This window comes from Grammomys surdaster, unplaced genomic scaffold (genome assembly GCF_004785775.1).
Source record: "Grammomys surdaster isolate TR1022 unplaced genomic scaffold, NIH_TR_1.0 198, whole genome shotgun sequence".
In the NCBI taxonomy this organism is placed as follows: Eukaryota; Metazoa; Chordata; class Mammalia; order Rodentia; family Muridae; genus Grammomys; species Grammomys surdaster.
The window spans coordinates 7,268,842-7,289,742 of NW_021604643.1; the positions used below are offsets into that span (position 1 = coordinate 7,268,842).

At 35.7% G+C, this 20,901-nt stretch overlaps 1 protein-coding gene across 1 annotated transcript; it reads right to left on the reverse strand.

Moving 5' to 3' along the window:
* Positions 1–14,811: 14,811 nt before the first annotated feature.
* Positions 14,812–15,738, reverse strand: LOC114623436 (olfactory receptor 5B3-like). The gene has a single exon (XM_028770097.1). The coding sequence runs from the start codon at positions 15,733–15,735 to the stop codon at positions 14,812–14,814; it is 924 nt and encodes a 307-aa protein (XP_028625930.1). The 5' UTR covers positions 15,736–15,738.
* Positions 15,739–20,901: the final 5,163 nt, after the last annotated feature.

Sequence of the window (20,901 nt, forward strand, 5' to 3'; positions counted from 1 at the left end):
TGATATCAGCTAATCCACAAAAGGTCCTAAAATTTTTAAAAGAAGAAATAGTAGAATAATGATTTGGAGAGATGGTTTAATGATTATAGCCCTGATTTCCATTCCAAAAACACAGCATCTACACAGCAGCTCACAATTGTCAGCAATCCAGTAGAAGAGAATCTGTCCGATACCTTTTTCTGGCCTGCTCAGGTATGATTCATACATGTAGGCATGGCACCTATACACATAGAATTAATTTTAAAATTATTTAAGAATAGGATAATAAAATAATTGGAATCTGTGAAAATTTAATTAATTTTCTACCAAGAATGAAAGTTTTATATATATATATATATATATATATATATATATATATATATATATATATATGTTAGCCAAATATAGACAGTTTAGTAACTATGAAAATTGTTTCTTTTAATGTGCCTAAATATCTGTGAACTTTTCCTGGACTGTGTAAAACTAACACTACTGTACTTACCTGACAAAAGATAGTATAGAAACAACCTGTGCTCTGTCAATAGAAAATGACTTTGATAAATCAGTATTACATCCAAGTAAATTGTCATTTTTATGAATATAAATTTCTGCATTTTTAAATAACACAATTACAACTTTCTGTTCTGGGTCCTGGTAAACCACTAATCCATTGCAAACTAACAGTCTAAAATAATTTGACTTAATTATAATGAATAATTTTTTCTTTTGTTTTACTACAGTGAACTGAGTGGCACACTATGTTGTAAGTTCTTGCTGACTATATTTTTTTTCACTAGACATCAACTGAACAAGCAATCCCAAACCATGAAATGTTTCTTCTGAATACTAGAATGCTATGAATGAAGTAATGAGCTCTGGAATGCATTTTACCATTTTTCTACATATATTTTCATACTTTTAATATAACCTATCTAGATGCATTAACAAGGACATATCTAGAATTATTAATATATGACTGGGTCACAGGAGGCTTTAATTTTAACAAGCATTATTCAACACTGAAATTGCTAGTTTTGTTGAACTTACAATTATGTTGGGAGAATGTTCAACCACAGAATCAAGTTGGAATTAAAAACAGATTATTTAAAACAGAGAAGTCAAGTTCTTAGAAGAGATGTATACCAGATCACCCACTAACTGCCTAGAAAGCACCTATGTCCTCTAAACATCATTTTGATGTTTGAAAAGTGAAGACTACCTTATGATATTATCTCAAAAATAAAAGTGCATAACAACAGCTGGCTGTTTACGTGGCTTAGTGTGTACTACCAATCATGATGTCATTGTTAAGTCATAATAGCACAGAAGGCTTTTGTTCTTGGTAAGCTTAAGTCCTGAAACTCTTTCTCCAAATTTCCCTTTCTCTGTTTGGGCCACTGATATTGCCTGTACCTTCTCATTATCCTAAGTTTGTTATCACGCTAAGACTCTGGATGATGGTCATGCTATTTTACATGGACCCTTCTTTTCAAAAGTTTGATTTTTGTAATCCTTACTTTTTAGATACAACTTTTCTCCCTTCTTAGTTGTTTGTTTAAACTTTCTCCAGATACAATTTAACAGTGGGAAGAGATATCAAGATATCCCAATTTTCTAGGATGTGGATTTTTAAATCTCTGATATATGTAGTTCTCGCAGTCTAATGATACTTAAATTATCTTGTTTGGCTTCGCATATTTGGAAGGATGTCTACTCTACTATTTGCAATTATCTTTGTGCTAACCTTTTGCCTATTTTAGTTATGTATTATACCTTGAAAGTATTTAAGTGACAGATCTTACCTTATTTAATAAATTTCTGCATTGGCTATATTACATACAAATGGCATTTGTGTGTTCACGTGCATGCATGTATGTGTGCGTGCATGTGTAAGAAGTAGAAAGAAAGTATTCTTTACTACTCTGTTCATAAGATAACTTATAATCTAAGAAGTTAAATGAGAATCTCAGTTTTTGAAAATACTATGAGAAACACTCAAGTACGAGAGCTACAAATTACATACAACATAAACCTGACCTTAGGGCATGAGATTTTAAATGTGACTGAGATAGCACTCATATATGTCTAAGCCTTCATCAGTGTACAGAAAGATAATTTTATCTTCTGAGTCTGTGCCTCTTCTGATTGTTTCTTCTACCCAATCAAATAAATCATACACTGAACATAAAATTATACCAACTGTCTTATATTTTCTACTTTGAAAGGATTTTTTTAATATTTGGATTATCAAAATTCCTGGAGTGTTTTTAGATTTATACTTTAATTCAGCTTCTCAAAACTAGTTTTAAAAGAATAACCTTTAAGATTTAAATTGTTTTAGCCCTCAAAGCCATTTTTAAATACCTGTTTTCAAACAACTCACAGCAGTTATACACAGACCATTTATTTTATGGGATTGTCCTTCTCACTGGCTTGTAAATGCCCAATTTATAGTAGCATAATTACTCTAAATAGTTACTTTAAAATCTTAAAAATATATTGTGTAATATTTCTCAAATCTTATTGCTGTTGCTTGCCCTTAGGAAATGGTCAATGTTTCCAGTTTGTCTAAACCAAGAGGTCAGGACAGAATTTCCACACAGACCAAGCTCTAAATTTGCCATGAAGCCCTCCTCTTCCCTTGGAATACTCACATACCTTTTTTATTCAGAAAACATACTACAGAAAAGAAGACAAGATCACTTCTATAATTCACAAGTTGTGTCTGTATACAAAAATACAGGAGACTGTCAGGTAACCTATGAAGAACTTTCCAGATAAAAATCAATCAGTATGACTTTTTATCTTTGAGCTTTTTCTCACCTTTCTTGATGGCTCATAGCTAATTCTCAAGTAAGTCCAAAGACCTGTATGTGTTAACAATGACTACCATTAATAAAATAAATAGCATCTAATGGAGGATAGCATGTAGTATTTACCCTAATGTATCATATTAGTATTTCAGAAACTAGTACATGGAGGTATGAGGAGAATTTTAGACACTAAGACAGCTCTGGAGATTCCTCCAGAGTATATCTGAAGATCCTCATATTGTCTTCTTAGGGAAAACATAATTAATTGGCCTTGGGGAACAAGCTTGCTTATCAGTTAAATTTTATTTTAATGGATGAATGAAAAAAAGTCATACATATTAATGAGGTCTCATGCAACGTTTCTATACATAATGTACATTGTAAAATATTCAAATTACAATAGGTATGCCTCTATTAGCAATTTAAAAATTCAAAATCCTCCTTTCTAGCCTTTTATTTTCATTTCTTCCAGTCTATTCAAAGAGTATATTGTATTGTTTCTATCTATAGAAGTCCTTTTGTCCAATGACACATCTGAGCTTCTTGTTCCTAGATAAATGTAACTTCCTAAAATCTCTAATGATCACTGATCATTCTTTATGAGCTGTCCTTTCTAGTACTCTACAGAATTGTCTGTGTTACTTTTAACAAAAATGGCTACTTACTTATTCCAACCATTGTTTTTTATTTTTATTACATATATGTGATTTTTTTCTTTATTTATTCATTTATGACATTAGTGTGTACAAGTCCAAGAAAACTTACAAAAGTCAGTTCTCTCCTTCCATACATGGATCCCAGGATTTGAACGCAAGTCATCATCTTGTAAGCAAGCTCCTTTACCCACCAAGCCATTTATCAATTACTTACTATTGAGTTTTGTAATTAGTTTTATACTCTGGGAATGAGCCAGCTTAAAAGTAGAAATTTTTGGCTATTTTTCCCTATTATGTAATTGTTTCTTTTTATTCTATAGACTACGTACTTTGTCAAGTAGATTCTTTCTACCTTGAGACAATCCTACTTTTTCATTTTGTTTTTATTTGGTTTTGGTTTTGGTTCATCTTCAGCAAAATGAGGATGGAAAAAATACTCCACCCATTGCAATGTAATACCTTCAAGTGTCTTCTGTATATTTCCCTCTAGTATTTTCACAGTTTGTGTCTTTTAATTCTAGTCTCTTATTTATTTTGAAGATCCTTCTGTAGTTGGAATGTTATAAAGTATGTCATTTTGGTTTTTATTGGATTTCTTGTTCTCTAATATCATTTACTGAAGACAGTCCTATGACCCACTGCACTCTCTTGGGGAATTTTCAAGCGTTTGTTGGCTATTGATATATATATACATATATATATATATATATATATATATATATATATATATATGCTTTTGATTCTAGAATTTCTATTTTATTTATCATTCAAGAAGATCCCATTTGACCGTGGTAAATACATTTTCTAAAGTATTTCTCAATTTGTTTCTATGTATCTTATTGGAGTATTTTGATCTATGCTGATCAAAGATTTTGAGCTACCACTTTCTCTTTCATTGTTCCCTACTTCAGTTCCATTTCTTGTTTCTATAGTAAAATGTTCAACAAATAAAACTTAAGCATTAGATAGTTAATTTGTATCACAATTACAGGTTACAAAGTATCATTACAGGTAACTCAAAGTAGTAGGAACCTGAAGAAGCTTCTCATATCACAGCCACAATCAAGAGCAAAGTACAATAAATTAATGCTGTGTACAAAATGCTCACTTCACTCTCTACACTCTTAAAAATTCAGGATCAAGACTCTCCCCCACTTTCTCTTCTATTAGTTTCAATGTATCTGGCTTTATGTGGAGGTACTTTATTCACTTGTATTTGAGCTTTGTACAAGGAGATAAGAATGGATCAATGTTCATTCTTCTACATGCTGACCTCCAGTTGAACCAGCAACATTTGTTGAAAATTCTGTCTTTTTACCACTGGATGATTTAGCACCTATGTCAAAGATCAAGTGACCTTAGGTGCATAGGTTCATTTCTGGTTCTTTTGTTCTATTCCATTGATCTTCCTGCCTGTCTCTGTACCAATACAATGCAGTTTTTATCACTATTGCTTGAGGTCAGGGATGGTGATTTCCCCAGAAGTTCTTCCATTGTTGAAAATAGTTTCCACTATCCTAGGCTGTTTGTTATTCCAAATGAATTTGCAAATTGCTCTTTCTAACTCTATGAAGAATTGAGTTGGAATTTTGATGGGGATTTCGTTGAATCTGTAGATTGCTTTAGGCAAGATGGCCATTTTTACTTATATTAGTCCTGCCATTCCATGAGCATGGGAGATCTTTCCATCTTCCGAAAGACTCCGCAAGCAGTTGGAAGAGTCAGATGCACCCACCAATAGACAGAAGATGCTAACCCTTGTGGTTGAATTAAAGGAAAGCTGGAAGAAGCTGAGGAAGAGGGTAATCCTGTAAAAGGACAAGCAGTCTCAATTAACTTGGACCCGAGGATCTCTCAGACACTGGACCACCAACCAGGCAGCATGCATCAGCTGATATAAGTTCCCCAATGTATATACAGTAGAGGACTGTCAGATTTGTGTTCAGCTAGAGAAGGTGCACCTAACCCTCAAGAGACTGGAAGCCCCAGGGAGTTTAGAGGTCTGGTGGAGTGGGGGAGTCATCCTCGTGGAGACAGAGGGCACGGAGGAGGCATGGGATGTGGAACAGTCATAGGGTGGACCAGGAGGGGAATAGAATCTGGAGTGTAAAAAAAATGAAAAATTAATAAAGAAGAAGAGGAGGAGGAGGAGGAGGAGGAGGAGGAGGAGGAGGAGGAAAAAGAAAGAAGAACTAAAGACCTGTATTTCTAAAGGTGTTCTACAATTTATTCAGAAGATTCCTCACATGTAAGATTTACAAGGAGTCATAGGTCCACATGGTGCCATTGAACTCAAAACTTGTAGGAGGAACTAAGGTGGGAGGAGTTAGGTGAGGAAGAGGAGGAGTAAGTAAAGGAAGAGAAAAAAGGAAGAGGAGGAGCTAGAGAGGGCAGAAATGTAGGAGGATGGAGAACCACACAGGTATGGAGAGCACTGATGGGGAACAACTTATAAACTTATAATTAGGTTAGCTAATTGGGATACAACTCTCTTTGTATGGGCATCTTGTTATTAATCATTATCAAACATATAAAGCCTTTGATTAATCTATAAGAATTAGAGTCTCATTCTCTTACTGGGCACACATGGATGGTGGAATGGTCTGGGCAATGCCCTGCCTTGCGGAGACAGCATGGAAGATTGGCAGAGCCATCTCTCATGCTGGCATCTAGTCGATGGCAAGGCTGGTGTTTCTGGTGTGCCAGTTCTAGCTGCAGTGAGCATGTGGCCTCAGGCAGAGAAACATGGTGACTGGGCTAGGCAGAGCTGCCTCAGCTTAGATAGTCAGCTTGACCTAAAGGCCATTTTAAATAATTACCACAATAATCATTAGATGCTGAGGAAGCATTGGAAAAATTTAACACCCGTTCATGATAAAAACCTTGGAAAGATCAGGATTTTAAGGGCCATATCTAAACATAGTAAAAGGAATATACAGTAAACCAGTAGCCAACATGAAACAAAATGGAGAGAAACTTACAGCAATCCCACTAAAATTAGGAACTAGGCAAGGCTAGTAAAAAAAAATAAAATAAAATAAAATAAAATAAAATAAAATAAAATAATAAAATAAAATAAAGCATAACATACAATATTAATACAATAGAGCATAACTACACCAATTTCTATCAGTAAGGTACAAGATAGACCTAATACACAGTCCATCATTTTGTTGACTAAACAGAACCTCTGTCATCTCTCCTAACTAAAAGACTTACTTCTGAACCTGGCCTTTTTCTTGGCTTTAGAATGAATGCTATCTGAAAACCAGTCTCTCAAAGTAAATAGCCTTGGTTGGCTGTGAGACTATAAGTCTTCAACTCAATCAGAAATCCAGAATGACGGAATTAACTGAAGATATGGGAAACATAAACTGTGGCTTCTAAAATATAGTCAATTTATAGTGACGTCTGATTACCTGGACAGTCCCTTACTTCAAAATGGTGGAGCATCTGGTTTTCAGCCTTCTGGCCCAAGATCATCTTACAGACCTAGTAATGCAGAATTTTAAGGGCTGATCACTCTATCTTGCAATATATAATCAGTCGACTATTTCTCAAGTGTATCCCATTTCTAGAGAGTATTTTGTCTGTAGATGAAACGAGGCAATTCTTGCCTAGTGGCTGTCTCACCACAACTGGAGTAACTCCAAAGATGCTCAATTTCTTCTTAGAATCCAAGACAGAGAAGCTCTCAGGAGAAGACAGGTCTCTAATCAAAATGAACATTAATACAGAAATGTTTGTAACGTCAATTCTGTGGACTTCTGACATTTTGAAAACCAACTATCGATGTAAGGCAATCTGGACTGTTGTTCTTTGATTCCTCTCAGCTATTTCTAATTAAAATATAATAAACATCCTAACAATAAACTCAGAGCCATGAATTTGCTATAGGCCCTTAACTCACAGGCTAACCATCGCAAATCAGTTAAAAAGAGTTAAAGAAGGACTGGTCTAAGCCTTGTATTCCTAAATGTGTTATATAGGCACAAGGCCTATGACAGTAACAATATTAATCTCACTTTTATATCAATAAGAAACTCATACCAATGAAAACCTTAAATTTGAAATCAAAGTAAATTTTATACCATTTAAGAAATATAACTTTAGCTTAATAACAATTATACAGATTTCTACCAAATAGGTTATTGCTAAGTAATCAATTCTAACTATTCCTCCCTGTTCCAATAAAACCGTTACTTTCCCTAGAAGGACAGCCTAATATTGACCACCTCAGTCCCAAAGCCCAGGGAATAGAGGCATCAACTCTTCATTAACCTCTTCAAGCTGATTATGGGCATTGAGATATTAGAAGAGGGGTAAGGGGAAGGGTAAATTGATAAGCCTCTAATATCTGTGTCTTCACTGCATCCAGCTGAAATTCCAGGACATCAGAGGTTCGAGCAGTTCTGCTCAGTTTGTTTGATGAGTAGATACACCAAGGCTGTGTATTCTGCAATTTATATTCTCAAAACAAATTTTAGTATCAAGATAATTTTTTGTTTGAATTCTGGAATCTAGTATTCTGGTGGCCTGCCTCTGTCATGTCTAATCCATATAATTCTGGGAGGTAGAAATATATTAATTGTCTCTTCTGAAAACACACAGACAAAAGCTTTTTCCCAAAACACCATTTCCTTGAGCCAGTAACCAGTAAAACCTTTATCTTGACCCCTTTCCCAGAGGAAAAATATACCTGCAAAATTGAAAATCACTCCCATCTTGAAAATAAAATCAACTTAATAACTAAAATACTGCATGTGCCTATTCTTTAGGCCTTCCCTATTTTGGCAAGCAGGAAATGAACCCAGAATTCCCGTGGGGCCCATGTTCGATAGAACCCGAGTCTCCTGCGAGGCAATATAACTTTATATCATCTGAATACATCTGATTTACACTCCCTTTCTGTTCGGCCCTCTGCCTAGAACAGTTTTTTATTTATACGATCTATCTGTTTTACTCTGTACTCCAGAGCAACTTCCACTTATACACTGTACTCTCTACTCTAGAGCCAGTGACAATTTTCCCTATCTAAATTCTAAACCACAGGTGATAATCCTCACATGATTCAGACAAATCTGTTTATCAATCTTTCCTAAAAGCAAATAATCCCTATATTTTAACTTTATACTTAAATCAGTGACTGCTCCACAATGGAGGCTTATTTATTTAGCTCTCTTGGTTAAAAGTATACCTTTCTGTCTGTGGTTCTGTGCCTACAGCCACAGACAAATTTTCTCTACCTATCTTTGCTCTGAACCACAGGCAAGATTCCCCACATGAATCGGACAAAACTGTTTCTAAATCTATCTTAAAAACAAATAACCTCAATTTTAATTCACAGACACTGTACACTCTACTCTAGAGTCAGCTACTTTCTTCTTTTCCTAACATAAAGCAACTTGTGTTTCCCCACAGCCGGGGAGTTCAGCTGCAGTTTTTTTGTTCAGGGTTCCTAAGCTAGGAGTCATGTGACTCCTTTCAGCACCAATCACTCACTCACTTTCTTTTTTTAAAAAAAAAATACAACTTTTACTCTCAGGTGAGTAGACTTAAAATTCTAGTGAATTCGTGCCTGAAATTGGTGCACCACTTTGTGGTAATTATTTAAAACGGCCTCTGGGTCAGGCCGACTAAGCTGAGGCGGCTCTGCCTAGCCCAGCAGCCATGTTTCTCTGCCTGAGGCCATGTGCTCACTGCAGCTAGAACTGGCACACCAGAAACACCAGCCTTACCATCCACTAGATGCCAGCATGAGAGATGGCTCTGCCAATCTTCCACGCTGTCTCCGCAAGGCAGGGCATTGCCCAGACCATTCCACCATCCATGAGGGCCCAGTAAGATAATGAGACTCTAATTCTTATATATTTATCAAAGGTTTTATATGTTTGATAATGATTAATAACAAGATGCCCATACAAAGAGAGTTGTATCCCAATTAGCTAACCTAATTATAAGTTTATAAGTTGTTCCCCACAAGTGCTCTCCATGCCTGTGTGGTTCTCCATCCTCCTATATCTCTTCCCTCTCTAGCTCCTCCTCTTCCTTTTTTCTCTTCCTCTCCTTACTCCACCTCTTCCTCTTCCTCTCCTAACACCTCCCACCTTAGCGCCTTCTACAAAAACTATACAAATATTCGCCCTTGTTTAAAAATGAGAAACTTGTGTTTTACCAAGAACTTATTTTGTTTCTGGTGGGTGTTGTCTAATACTGCAAAAGAATAATCTCAAACACGTTTAAATAAAAACATAAAGAATAAAAAAAATTCACTTACAAGGCTACTAATTAATCATTTAAAATATCTTTTTGAGATCTACTACAGCAAAGACACCTAGTCAGGTAGCACTGACCATGGTTTTGTTTTGTTTTTAATTTTTGATTTTTTAATTATTTTTACAGTCCAGTCTTTATATCCCTCCTGGTCTGCCCTCTGACTATTCTACATCCCGTACACCTCCCCCTAGTCTCCAAGGTGATGACCCAACCCACAGCCTCCACCCCACCAACCAGACCTCCTCACTCCTTGGGGTCTCAAGTCTCTTGAGGGTTAGGTGCATCTTGTCTCACTGAATCAAGACCCAGCAGTCCTCTATTGTATATGTGTTGGGGGCCTCATATCAGCTGGTGTATGCTACCTGGTTGGTGGTTCAGTGTCTGAGACATCTTGGGGGTCCAGGCTAGTTGAGACTGCTGGTCTTCCTATTGAGTCGGCCTCCTCCTCGACTTCTTCCAGCTTTTCCTTAATTCAATGACAGGGGTCACTAGCTTCTGTCCATTGGTTGGGTATAAATATCTTCATCTGAGACTTTTAGCTGTTTGTTAGGACTTTCAGAGGGCAGCCATGCTAGGCTTCTGTTTGCAAACACAACATAGCAACAGTAGTAGTGTCAGACATTGGGGCTTCCCCTTGACCTGGATCCAAATTTGGGCCTGTCAATGGACTTTCTTTCCCTCAGGTTCTCCTTCATTTTTGACCCTGCAGCAACAATTATGGGTCAGAGTTTTTGACTGTGGGATTGCAACCCCATCCCTCTACTTGAATCTCTGTCTTTCTACTGGAGGTGGACTCTACAAGTTCCCTCTCTCCACTATAGGGCATTTCATCTAAGTCCCTCCCTTTGAGCCCTGAATGTTTCTTACCTCCCTGATCTCTTGTACATTCTAGAAAATCTCCCCACCTCCTACCTCCAGACATTGCCTGTTTCCATTCTTTCTGCTGGCCCTCAGGGCTTCAGTCCTATTCCCCAACACACAACACGTGATCATGTTTTCCTCTTCCCCTCCTTGTCCCCTTTCCAACCAGGTACTTCTCTCCCTCACTACCCTCCATGATTGCTTTCTTCTGCCTCCTAAGTGGGATTGGGGAATCTTCATTTGGGTCCTTCAGCTTGTTAACATTCTTGAGTTCTATGGACTATATCTTTTGTATTCTGTACTTTTTAATTTTTGGCTAATATCCATTTATTAAGTAAGTAAGTACATACCATGCATGTCCTTTTGGGTCTGAGTTACCTTACTCAAGATGATATTTTCTAGTTCCATCCATGTGCCTGCAAAGCTCAGGATGTCCTCATTCTTAATAGCTGAGTAGTAGTCCATTGTATAAATGAGCCATTCAGTATCCATTCTTCTGTTGTGGGATATCTGGGTTGTTTCCAGATTCTGATTATCACAAATAAGGCTGCTTTGAATATAGTAGAACATGTGCCGCTGTGGCATGGTGGGGCATCTTTTGTGTATATGCCCAAGAGTGGTATAGCTGGATCTTCAGGTAGATTATTTCCAATTTTCTGAGGAACCTCCAGATTGAATTCCAGTGTGGTTGTCTCACCAACAATGGAGGAGTGTTCCTCTTTCTCCACATCCTTGCCAACATATGCTGTCATCTGAGTTTTTGATCTTAGCAATTATGATTGGTGTAAAGTGGAATCTCAGGGTCATTTTAATTTCCATTTCACTGATGACTAAGGACTTTTAATAGTTATTTAAATGCTTCTCAGCCACTTGATATTCCTCTGTTGTGAATTCTTTGTTTACTTCTATACCCCATTTTTATTGGATATTTTTCTTATTTGCATTTCGATTGAGTTGTTTGGTTTCTTGGTCTCTAGCTTTTTTAATTCTTTATACGTTTTGGGTATTAACCCTCAATGGAATGTGGGGATAGTGAAGATTTTTTTTCTCAATCTGTAGGTTGCTGATTTGTCATATTGACTATATCCTTTGCTTTACAGAAGCTTTCCAATTTCATGAGGTCCCATTTATCAATCCTCGATCTTAGAGCCTGAGCCATTTGGGTTCTGTTTAGGACATTTTCCCCTGTGGCAATGAGTTTGAAGCTCTTTCCCACTTTCTCTTCTTTTAAATCCAGTGTATCTAGTTTTATGTTGAGGTTCTTGATCTACTTAGACTTGAGCTTTGTACAAGGTGACAAACATAGATTTATTTTCATTTTTCTACATACAGACTGCCAGTTAGACCAGCACCATTTACTGAAAATGCTTTCTTTTTTCCATTGTATATTTTGGGCTTCTTTAAAAGAGTTAGAGTCACTTCTATTGTGTAATTAATAGTTTAATTAGAGAGGGTATAAATGCTACTAGTAAGCCAATGAAGTAAATGTTAATAAAGTCTTTGAAGAGAATATAGATCATATGAGGAGATAGTCTATGTGGTAAATGACAGTATATTAGTGAGCAGAGAAAAAAGTGTAAAGTTGTAGAAGTAACAGAAAATATTAGACTTAAATTTAAATTATAAAATTAAATATCAAGTGATAATTTAATTTACAAAATTTATTACTCAAGAATTTTGTACATGTGTATAAGGAAGTGTAGTCCTTCTTACCCCTTGGTACCCTTACTCACCCCCTTCTTCTCCCAGTGAAACCCTTCTTCTCAACAACTTTCCTTCTAACTTTCATATCTTTTATGTGTGGCCCACTGAGTTAAATTAAGTTTACTTATTTGTTATGAAGGGATTATTTATTGGAGCAGACGCAACTTACTAATGAAAAATGTAATGCACCATCTATCAGTAACTGTCAATAGTCCTCAGGGATAGGCCATCCCTCATGAGCCTTTCTCCCTTACAAGATAAAATATTGATGCACCCAATCTTATGCATGCTCTATACAGGTAACCACAACTCAAGTTCATGGGTGCAACAACCATGTCATGTCCAAAAGACACTGTTTCACAGAAGTCCTCTCAACCACAGGCTCTTAACAGCCTTCTGCCCCCCTCTTCTATATTGTTTCCTGATTCTTAGTGGTAGGAGAGGTGACACAGATGGCCTCTTTAAGGATGAGCACTCCACAGTCAGTAAGTGCCAAATTCCATGTATGGAAATTTTGCCATCAGTTCATGTGATTATATATGCAAAAAATATCTATTGTGTTTTCTGTGAAAGCTGATCAACCAGGCAGGTTTGTGAGTTAATTAAGACACAGTTCACACATGTAAGAATAGAGAAGAAAAAGGAGAAATCAAGGACTTGAGATCCAGTAGTTCTGGGATCTAAATGTGACAGAAGATAGAATCTCTCTCATACAAAGAAAGCCACAGAAAGGTGCGAAGGAAGGAATGAGAGATAGAGAAAAAGAAATAAACAAATTGATTTTCTACTTCATTTTATCCAGCTCTTCTTGGAATGGATGATGAGTGCCCACATTGATTCATAAAAATCATTGTAGAACTCAGGGCTTCCAAGAGCATTTACTTTCAAAAATATTGTTACTAGCTCCCAGAAAGACATCAGTTGAGCCATTTTTGTCTTTTTCCACTGTATTTTTTCTTTTCTTTATCTTTTTTTATTTTGACAGTATCTTGGTATAGAACTTAAATTAGTCTCAAACTATTATTGATCTATGCATATCAGCCTCTTGAGTGCTGAGACTCCATGGGTTTACCACCACATTTCACAAGAATACTTTCACACTAAACTATTATGTAATATAGTTAAACTAAACCATGAAACTACCACACAAAGCCAAAATGCACTTCATCCTGAAAACCGGGCTTCATATAAGTCAGTGTGAACTCACTGCAAACTTCTATGGATGGTCTGTATTATATTCCTGTTTTATAAACATCTGCATTGACACAAGTTAAAAGTAAACTGAAGAAAGATGATGCATTTAATACGCCTTTATTTTATTTTTATTTGATTAAAAACCAACACCATTAACATCACTCATATAGTATAACTCTGAATATGTCTTTTACTATAAGGTATAATCTCAGGAAACTGAATTCAGTGTTGGTGTTTATAAACTAGGTTCAACAGAGGAACCACCAAAATGGCTGCTCAATGATTAGGGGAAGGGTTTTATTGTAGATAAGAGAGAATGGCCAGGGGCAACTGGAAAAGTCCAGAGCAAAAAGAATAAAAGAAGCAGACTATATTTAGCCAGGGCTATTTGCAAGAGAAGCAAGAATAACCAAGGAGAGGAAAGGGGCAATAGTGGAGACAGGCGGAATAACTTCACCTTATATAAAGAAGCAACTGGCATGAGAGAAGAGGAAACCCTGTGACTTGCAACAGCCTGGGAGCTATGGTAGTGGATGAGGAATGGGAAAGGTGAGAAGGGCCTGGAAGCAAGAACGGACTTTGAAATGTGTAACAAATGTGTGCAAGTAGGGACTAAGAAAGTCTAGAGGAAAGGGTGAGCTTTGGTATACAACCACATGTATAGGCAAGGAAAGTATCCTTTTGTCAAGCAGAAACCCAATTTTTTTTTCAATGTTCCTGGAAAATGCTGACATTAGACTTTTATCTGTCTGCCATATATTCTTCTATAGTGCAGCCTCAGCTGAGCCTAGACTGTTATTTATAGACATATGCACTGACCCTTGGAGTTTGGATTATTGGAGGTTCCTTTCAACCTGACTGTTTTCAAATATGATGCAAGATTAGCAGGGTGGCTTAGTTAGTAAAGATGCTGTTTGTAAGTGTTGAGAACCTAAGTTTGATCCTTAGAAATTATGTGGTAAAAACAGAAAATGAACTGTCATCTGCAAGCTGTCCAATAACCATTAAATGAGTGACAAGGAATCTCTCTCCTCTCCTCTCCTCTCCTCTCCTCTCCTCTCCTCTCCTCTCCTCTCCCCTCCCCTCCCCTCCCCCCTCCCTCACTCTCTCTCCTCTCTCTCTCATACACACACATACAGCTGATAAATGGATGCGGCATGGATTAATAGATATATGACAGATGACAGATGGATAGATCGATAGATAGATGATAGATAGACCAACAGGTTGATGATCAGAGAGATAACAAATCAAATCTGATTCAGTGAAAAGAATGTGAGAAAAAATGAATCCATGTATTGCATGTGTCAGATAAAATCAACATAATATCATTTTGGCCTGAAAATAATCTTTCTGAATGCACTCTTAACTTCCTTATTCCTCAGGCTGTAGACCAGAGGGTTCAGCAGAGGGATCACCATGGTATAGAACACAGACACAGTTTTGTCAGTGTCCATAGCATGACTGGAACTAGGCTGCAAGTACATGAAAATTACTGTCCCATAGAAAATAAAAACAGCAATAAAATGAGAAGCACAAGTGGATATGGCCTTCTGATATCCTGCAGCTGAGTGCATCTTTAGAATCATGATAAAAATCATTAGATAGGATATTAAGATGATTATGAGAGCAAAAAAGATATTGAAGCTGGCAACATAAACAAGAACCAGCTCATTTACATGTTTATCAGGGCAAGAGAGTATCATGACTGCTGGAATATCACAGAAAAAATGATGGACCACATTAGCCTTACAAAAGGAAAGACTAAATGCATCCCCAGTATAGATACAGGCATTCAAGAACCCACAGGCATAGCAGCCTGCAATCATCCATACACACATACCTGTAGTCATGGTACTAGCATAGTGTAGGGGCTTACACACCGCTGCATAGCGATCATAGGCCATTGTGGCCAACAAGTAATTTTCCACAGTAGCAAAGCCAGTAACAAAGAACATCTGAGCAGCACAGCCATTATAGGACATGACTTTATCTCCTACTAGAAAACCAGCCATGACTTTTGGAGTGACACCTGAAGAGTAACAAAAGTCCACCAGTGATAGATTACCAAGAAAAATATACATGGGAGTGTGGAGGTGAGCATCAAGGACAATCAGCACGATCATTCCCAGGTTCCCCACAAGGGTGATGGTATAGATGAGGAGAAAGATGATAAAGAGAGGAAGCTGTAGTCCTGGCTCATTGGTAAGTCCCTGCAGGAAGAACTGTGTCACATCTGTCCTGTTCTCCATCAAGGTTATCAGAGAATCAATGGGTGATCTGTATCAAAGTGTCAAAGTTACAAAAAGATAAAGAAGTGGAATTGAACTTCACATTGTCAAAGAACATATAATTTGTTTTTATATAGAAAAGCATAAGCTTGAAAGAAATGATTGTGAATTACATACAAGGTTGCAAGCTATTGAATCTGTGGAATTTCTAGTAGTGTTCTGCCTAATTTCAACTGTATAGCTGTGTTATCTAAAAATGCAAACAGTTGAATAATTGTAGATAAATCTGTATTCTACTTTTAATATGAAGAATTAACTTTTAATAATCATCCCATCCCTCATCAATGGGATACTTTAGCCAAATCAGAGTTCATAACTTGGAGTGTCACCAATATATGGACTGTCTTCAGCTCACAAATTTATTTTGATGGTAAATTCAATCCTGGATGCTATGATATCTATGTTTCTTCTTATGTAATAATAGTATGTTACATATATTTCAATAAGTATGTTGATTACAGTTTAAACTTCTAAAGAATATCCATCCAATTCTAACTATTATTTCTCACCTTTATGTTCACCTCACAGTCTCCAAATGTGAATTTATAAGCCTGACTTTAACATTGCTTTCTCTTTTAACAAATACATAAAAGCCTTAGAATATAATTATCTCTACAATCAGTAATAAAGACTGTATATGTAAATATGTATCTGTATGTCTCTGTATCTATGCCAGGAGGAGGAAGCAAGTAGCATTTTTATTCTTTTCTTTTGGAAAATTGAAAATTAAAACATACAGAATAAACTAAAAATCATATATCTGGTTTTTAAAAAGAGTCAAGATTCAAAAGTTATATTCATCTTCAACCTAATCAAAAAATGTATGATTTTATCCATATCATTGTTAGCATCTACAGGTATATTAATGTTAATTTGCATGATATCAGGGAAGAAAGGTTATCATCATGAAAGAAATGTTCTTTCACTAAAGGATTAGCTGTTATCTTTTCCTGTTTCTTTCCTCCAATAAGAAGCAAATATATTGTTAATGTTAAATTATAACCTAAAAAGCTAAGACATCATACATTTTGAAAGGGTTTTTTTTCAATCTGATAGAGAAATAAGCATGATGTGTTGTAAGAAGTCTTATACTTCATATGATGAAATTTTTCACATTTACCTCAGATGCATGTTGAAATCACACATTTTTCTTTAGCATATCTCAGAATGGATATAGTTGTCTTGCTTGTTTTCCATACAAAAATCACAAAAAAATTCATAGAAAGTAGAAGCTTACCAGTTCCATAGGAAAGAACAGCCACTCTTGAATAACATACCGACATCCACAAATCAGCCATGGAATACTGTACAAGTGCTATGAGCAAAGCTTTCTCTCAGGCAGTTATCAAAAGGCTCTAAATTCTCTAATACAGAATATGAGAAAGGAAAGAGCATTTTCACAGATTAAAGTTAAAATCTCCATTGAGTCTTAGTTGCCTGGAAAAGCCTCCCATTTTCCCCTTATTTGCTTTAGAAACATGATAACACCACAGCTTTCACGTCAATCACAAGCTGTGCCTGTGCCTAATGCAGTCCTCCAAAACTTGTCATGGAGTGATTATTATTAAAAAGTCAATCAATGTGATTTTATTTTTTCCCTAGGTCATAATTGAAGGTTCTTAGCAAATCCTAGGGTCAAGAAGGCTGTAGGTGCTAAGAGTAACTGTCAATATTTAATGGCCAATGAAACACAGTGTACAGCCTGTTCCACCTAAAGTGCCATCACTTTGAATTAGGTTACAATTAGAGGACAATGCAGCGATATCTGCAGGGAAAATTCTAGAGACCTGAGACCTCTGGAGAGTGATTCTGTGAGATTATCTAAACATCTTAATCCTATAGGACAGAAGCAATTAAGTTGTCTGTGGAGATTCATTTGGTTACTTTTATTCTGCACAATTTTTATTACATTTCATTTTTATCTACTAATTGATGCATAATTTGTCTGCAGAAATATTTCACCTTCTAGTGTTGACTCCAGCAAGAAAACAAATGTAATATTATGTAAAGCAACGTGTCTTGAATTAATAGTAAACAACACATTCACCTACAAAAGCCAAGAAACAGATAGAAATTCACTTGGAAATTCTTTGAAATTAACACATAATATTTATGGGTTTTTATTACAGAGAATAAGCCAAATGAGAGTTTGTGTTAGCCTTCTATAATTGCTCTAACAAATTACTGTAAACATGGAGGTTTACAATGATACATGTTTTTATCTGCCATGTCTGGAATCTAGAAATGTAAATTCTCAAGCTTCACATGATTCAGCTTATGAATGATCAAAACTATGACTCCTTGAATGCTCTAGATTACACTGTTTCTTGCTTCTTTCCTACTACAGTGGCTGCTAGCATTCCATAACTTGTAGTCACATGATTTCAGTGTTATTTCTCTGCTCTTACTGTCAACTACTCTTTCATGAGCAGTTCATTCTTCCTAACTTTATAAAGATCCATATATTATCTTTAAAATATATACATACAATCTTGGAAATTTCTCTTTAAAAATTTAAAATAACTGTCTTACAACTCTGTAGTTTTTTGGTATACAGATAAGTAGTTTCAAAAAGTAACATGTAGATTTTTTTGTCAAGCTATCTTTGAAACTAGTAGAGTGTATTATGGAAATACTTTATACTATCTAGGATGTTATATATAAATCCAAACTAAATCACAATCAAATGCTGAAAATTACTATGCAGAAGTTACTTAAAAATGAAATTAATATTATTACCCAAGTGATGAACCCTGAATATTACAATAAAGACCTGCCAGAAAAGATGACCCTATGTGTTCAATGGTGGTATAAAGGATTTGGGGGTAAGCAATCATTTGATATTTATTATATTTGAGGCCTGATCATGAGGTGTTGTGGGAAGGAGTATATTTAGTTCAGTAACCCTAATTAAAAATAAATGACTAGAAATATCATTTACCTTGAGGGAAACCTACTATTGTTTTGCCAAATTATTATGTTGCCAAATTTATTTCTAAATATTTATGTTTAAATCCATATATACATGCTGTTATCAAACTTAGTCAGATATCCTTGTTTTGTAAGTAGGCAATGCTTAATTCAGTCTTATAATTGCCCAGAACAGTGAGGATAAGAACAATCACGTGTCTGTGCTTGGTGTCAAAAACTGTTTTAGTAGAGACGTGGTTTTAATCTGCTGCTAATTCCAGTGGGAGTGAATACACCTGATTCCCAGCCTTTTCTGCAAGCATTTTACATTGTGCAGCTAAGAAATGGGTAACCAAAAAGCCACTACTAGTAGAGTGGGAGTTTCTGAAACAATATTATACTTTGCTGAATACACATCCAGAATATTTGTACAGGTTTATGGCAAGAATTCTTCCAATGTTAATGTTAGAGTGTATGTCCATTAACTTCAATAAATGTCATACCAAAATGTCTAATGCATATACTTGTGCAACCTTTAGAAATGCATTGTACAAGATATGGTTTTGTGTCTAACCGAAAAGAATTTACAAACCTATGTTCTAACTCCTGAAAGATTTGGTCCAAATAATTTTTATGTGTACAATGATAGGTTTCATCAGGTAGATGAAGTAGGTGGTCAATCTCAACTAGAACTGGTGGAGAATAAGAATATGAAGTGGAGGAAGAGCAATAAGGGCAGCCATTTTGAAATTTGTGCAAGAGAATGTAAACAGAAATTGTCACGATGTGCATCCTCTGATAAATGTTGTTGAGGTGCCATTAGAAGAATTCTCTCTTAAACATGAACTTAAGCCCAAATCTGAAGCAAAGATAAACAGCTAAAACCACAAGCATAGAAGGAAAATTTAGAATAGAGAGAAGACTACCATTAATTTCTTGTCCCCCTGAATCTGCTTCTCTGTCTCAAGAACTGCTAAAGCCAAGCACTAGAGATAATCTAGAAGTTAAATTTCAGATGTTCACGCATGTAAGAACAAAGATCTTGAGAATGACCTAGATTCCCTCCTCAAGGACCAAAATCACTCAGAGGAGTTAGGGAATGTAATGATTCTGACAACCAAAGAATAATTTACTATCCAAACAATCATCAACTTTTCAGTGATAATTCACCTCATGATAATGATTTTTTTAATGAGCTGAAAGATTCCTTTATTACTTTTGAGAAAGTAATAGAACATAGCAGGGGTATTGGGAACAAACTTCCAAATTATCTGATAAGCTCATGGTATCTTAATTTCAAAATCAATTTTGTTTTGAGAAAAAGCACATTTAAATAAAGTAGAGAAAAATGTGAATTGCAAGAAATCAGAGGTGGAGATAATGAGCGCAGGGATATTGGATAAATGATCCAAGTCCTGGTAGTCTATGTCATACGGTGGTGGAATAATACATGGTCATGAAGGACAAGGACTGCTGCCAAGAGGTGGCATGGCCCAAGCACTTAGCTCTGAAAGAAGAACAAGACAAAGACAAAGCTGTTTCAAGGGACCTTAAGTTCCAGTGTTGACAAATTCTTAGTGTGACCTAACTCACTGTGTTTTCATTATTGTAAAAATATTTTTGGCTTAGGAATGTGATATAGCCTTTTGATCACTTTTTTAATGTAAAAAGCATCTTTTGGTTATTAGTTAATTTGAGAATATTGTTTCCTCAGTTTCACAACAGGGTTCATATTGCTCATTTATCAATCTAGATGTTGAGAATTAAGGACTGAAAATGACCATATCTTAATCTGTCTACAACAAGATGAACTTGAAAGGACATACCCACTGGAGTCATGTTATTCAAGTTTTTAAAAAATACGCTGTTCTACATTTTTTCATAGAGATAGATGAGAGATAGATAGATAGATAGATAGATAATAGATAGATAGATAGATAATAGATAGATAGATAGATAGATAGATAGATAGATAGATAGATAGATCGGATAGATAACTATAGATAGATGATAGATAGATAGATAGATAGATAGATAGATAGATAGATAGATAGAGATAGATAATAGATAGATAGATAGATAGATAGATAGATAGATAGATAGATAGATAGGATAGATCGGATAGATAACTATAGATAGATAGATGATAGATAGATAGATAGATAGATAGATAGATAGATAGATAGATAGATATAGATTAGATATAGATTAGATATA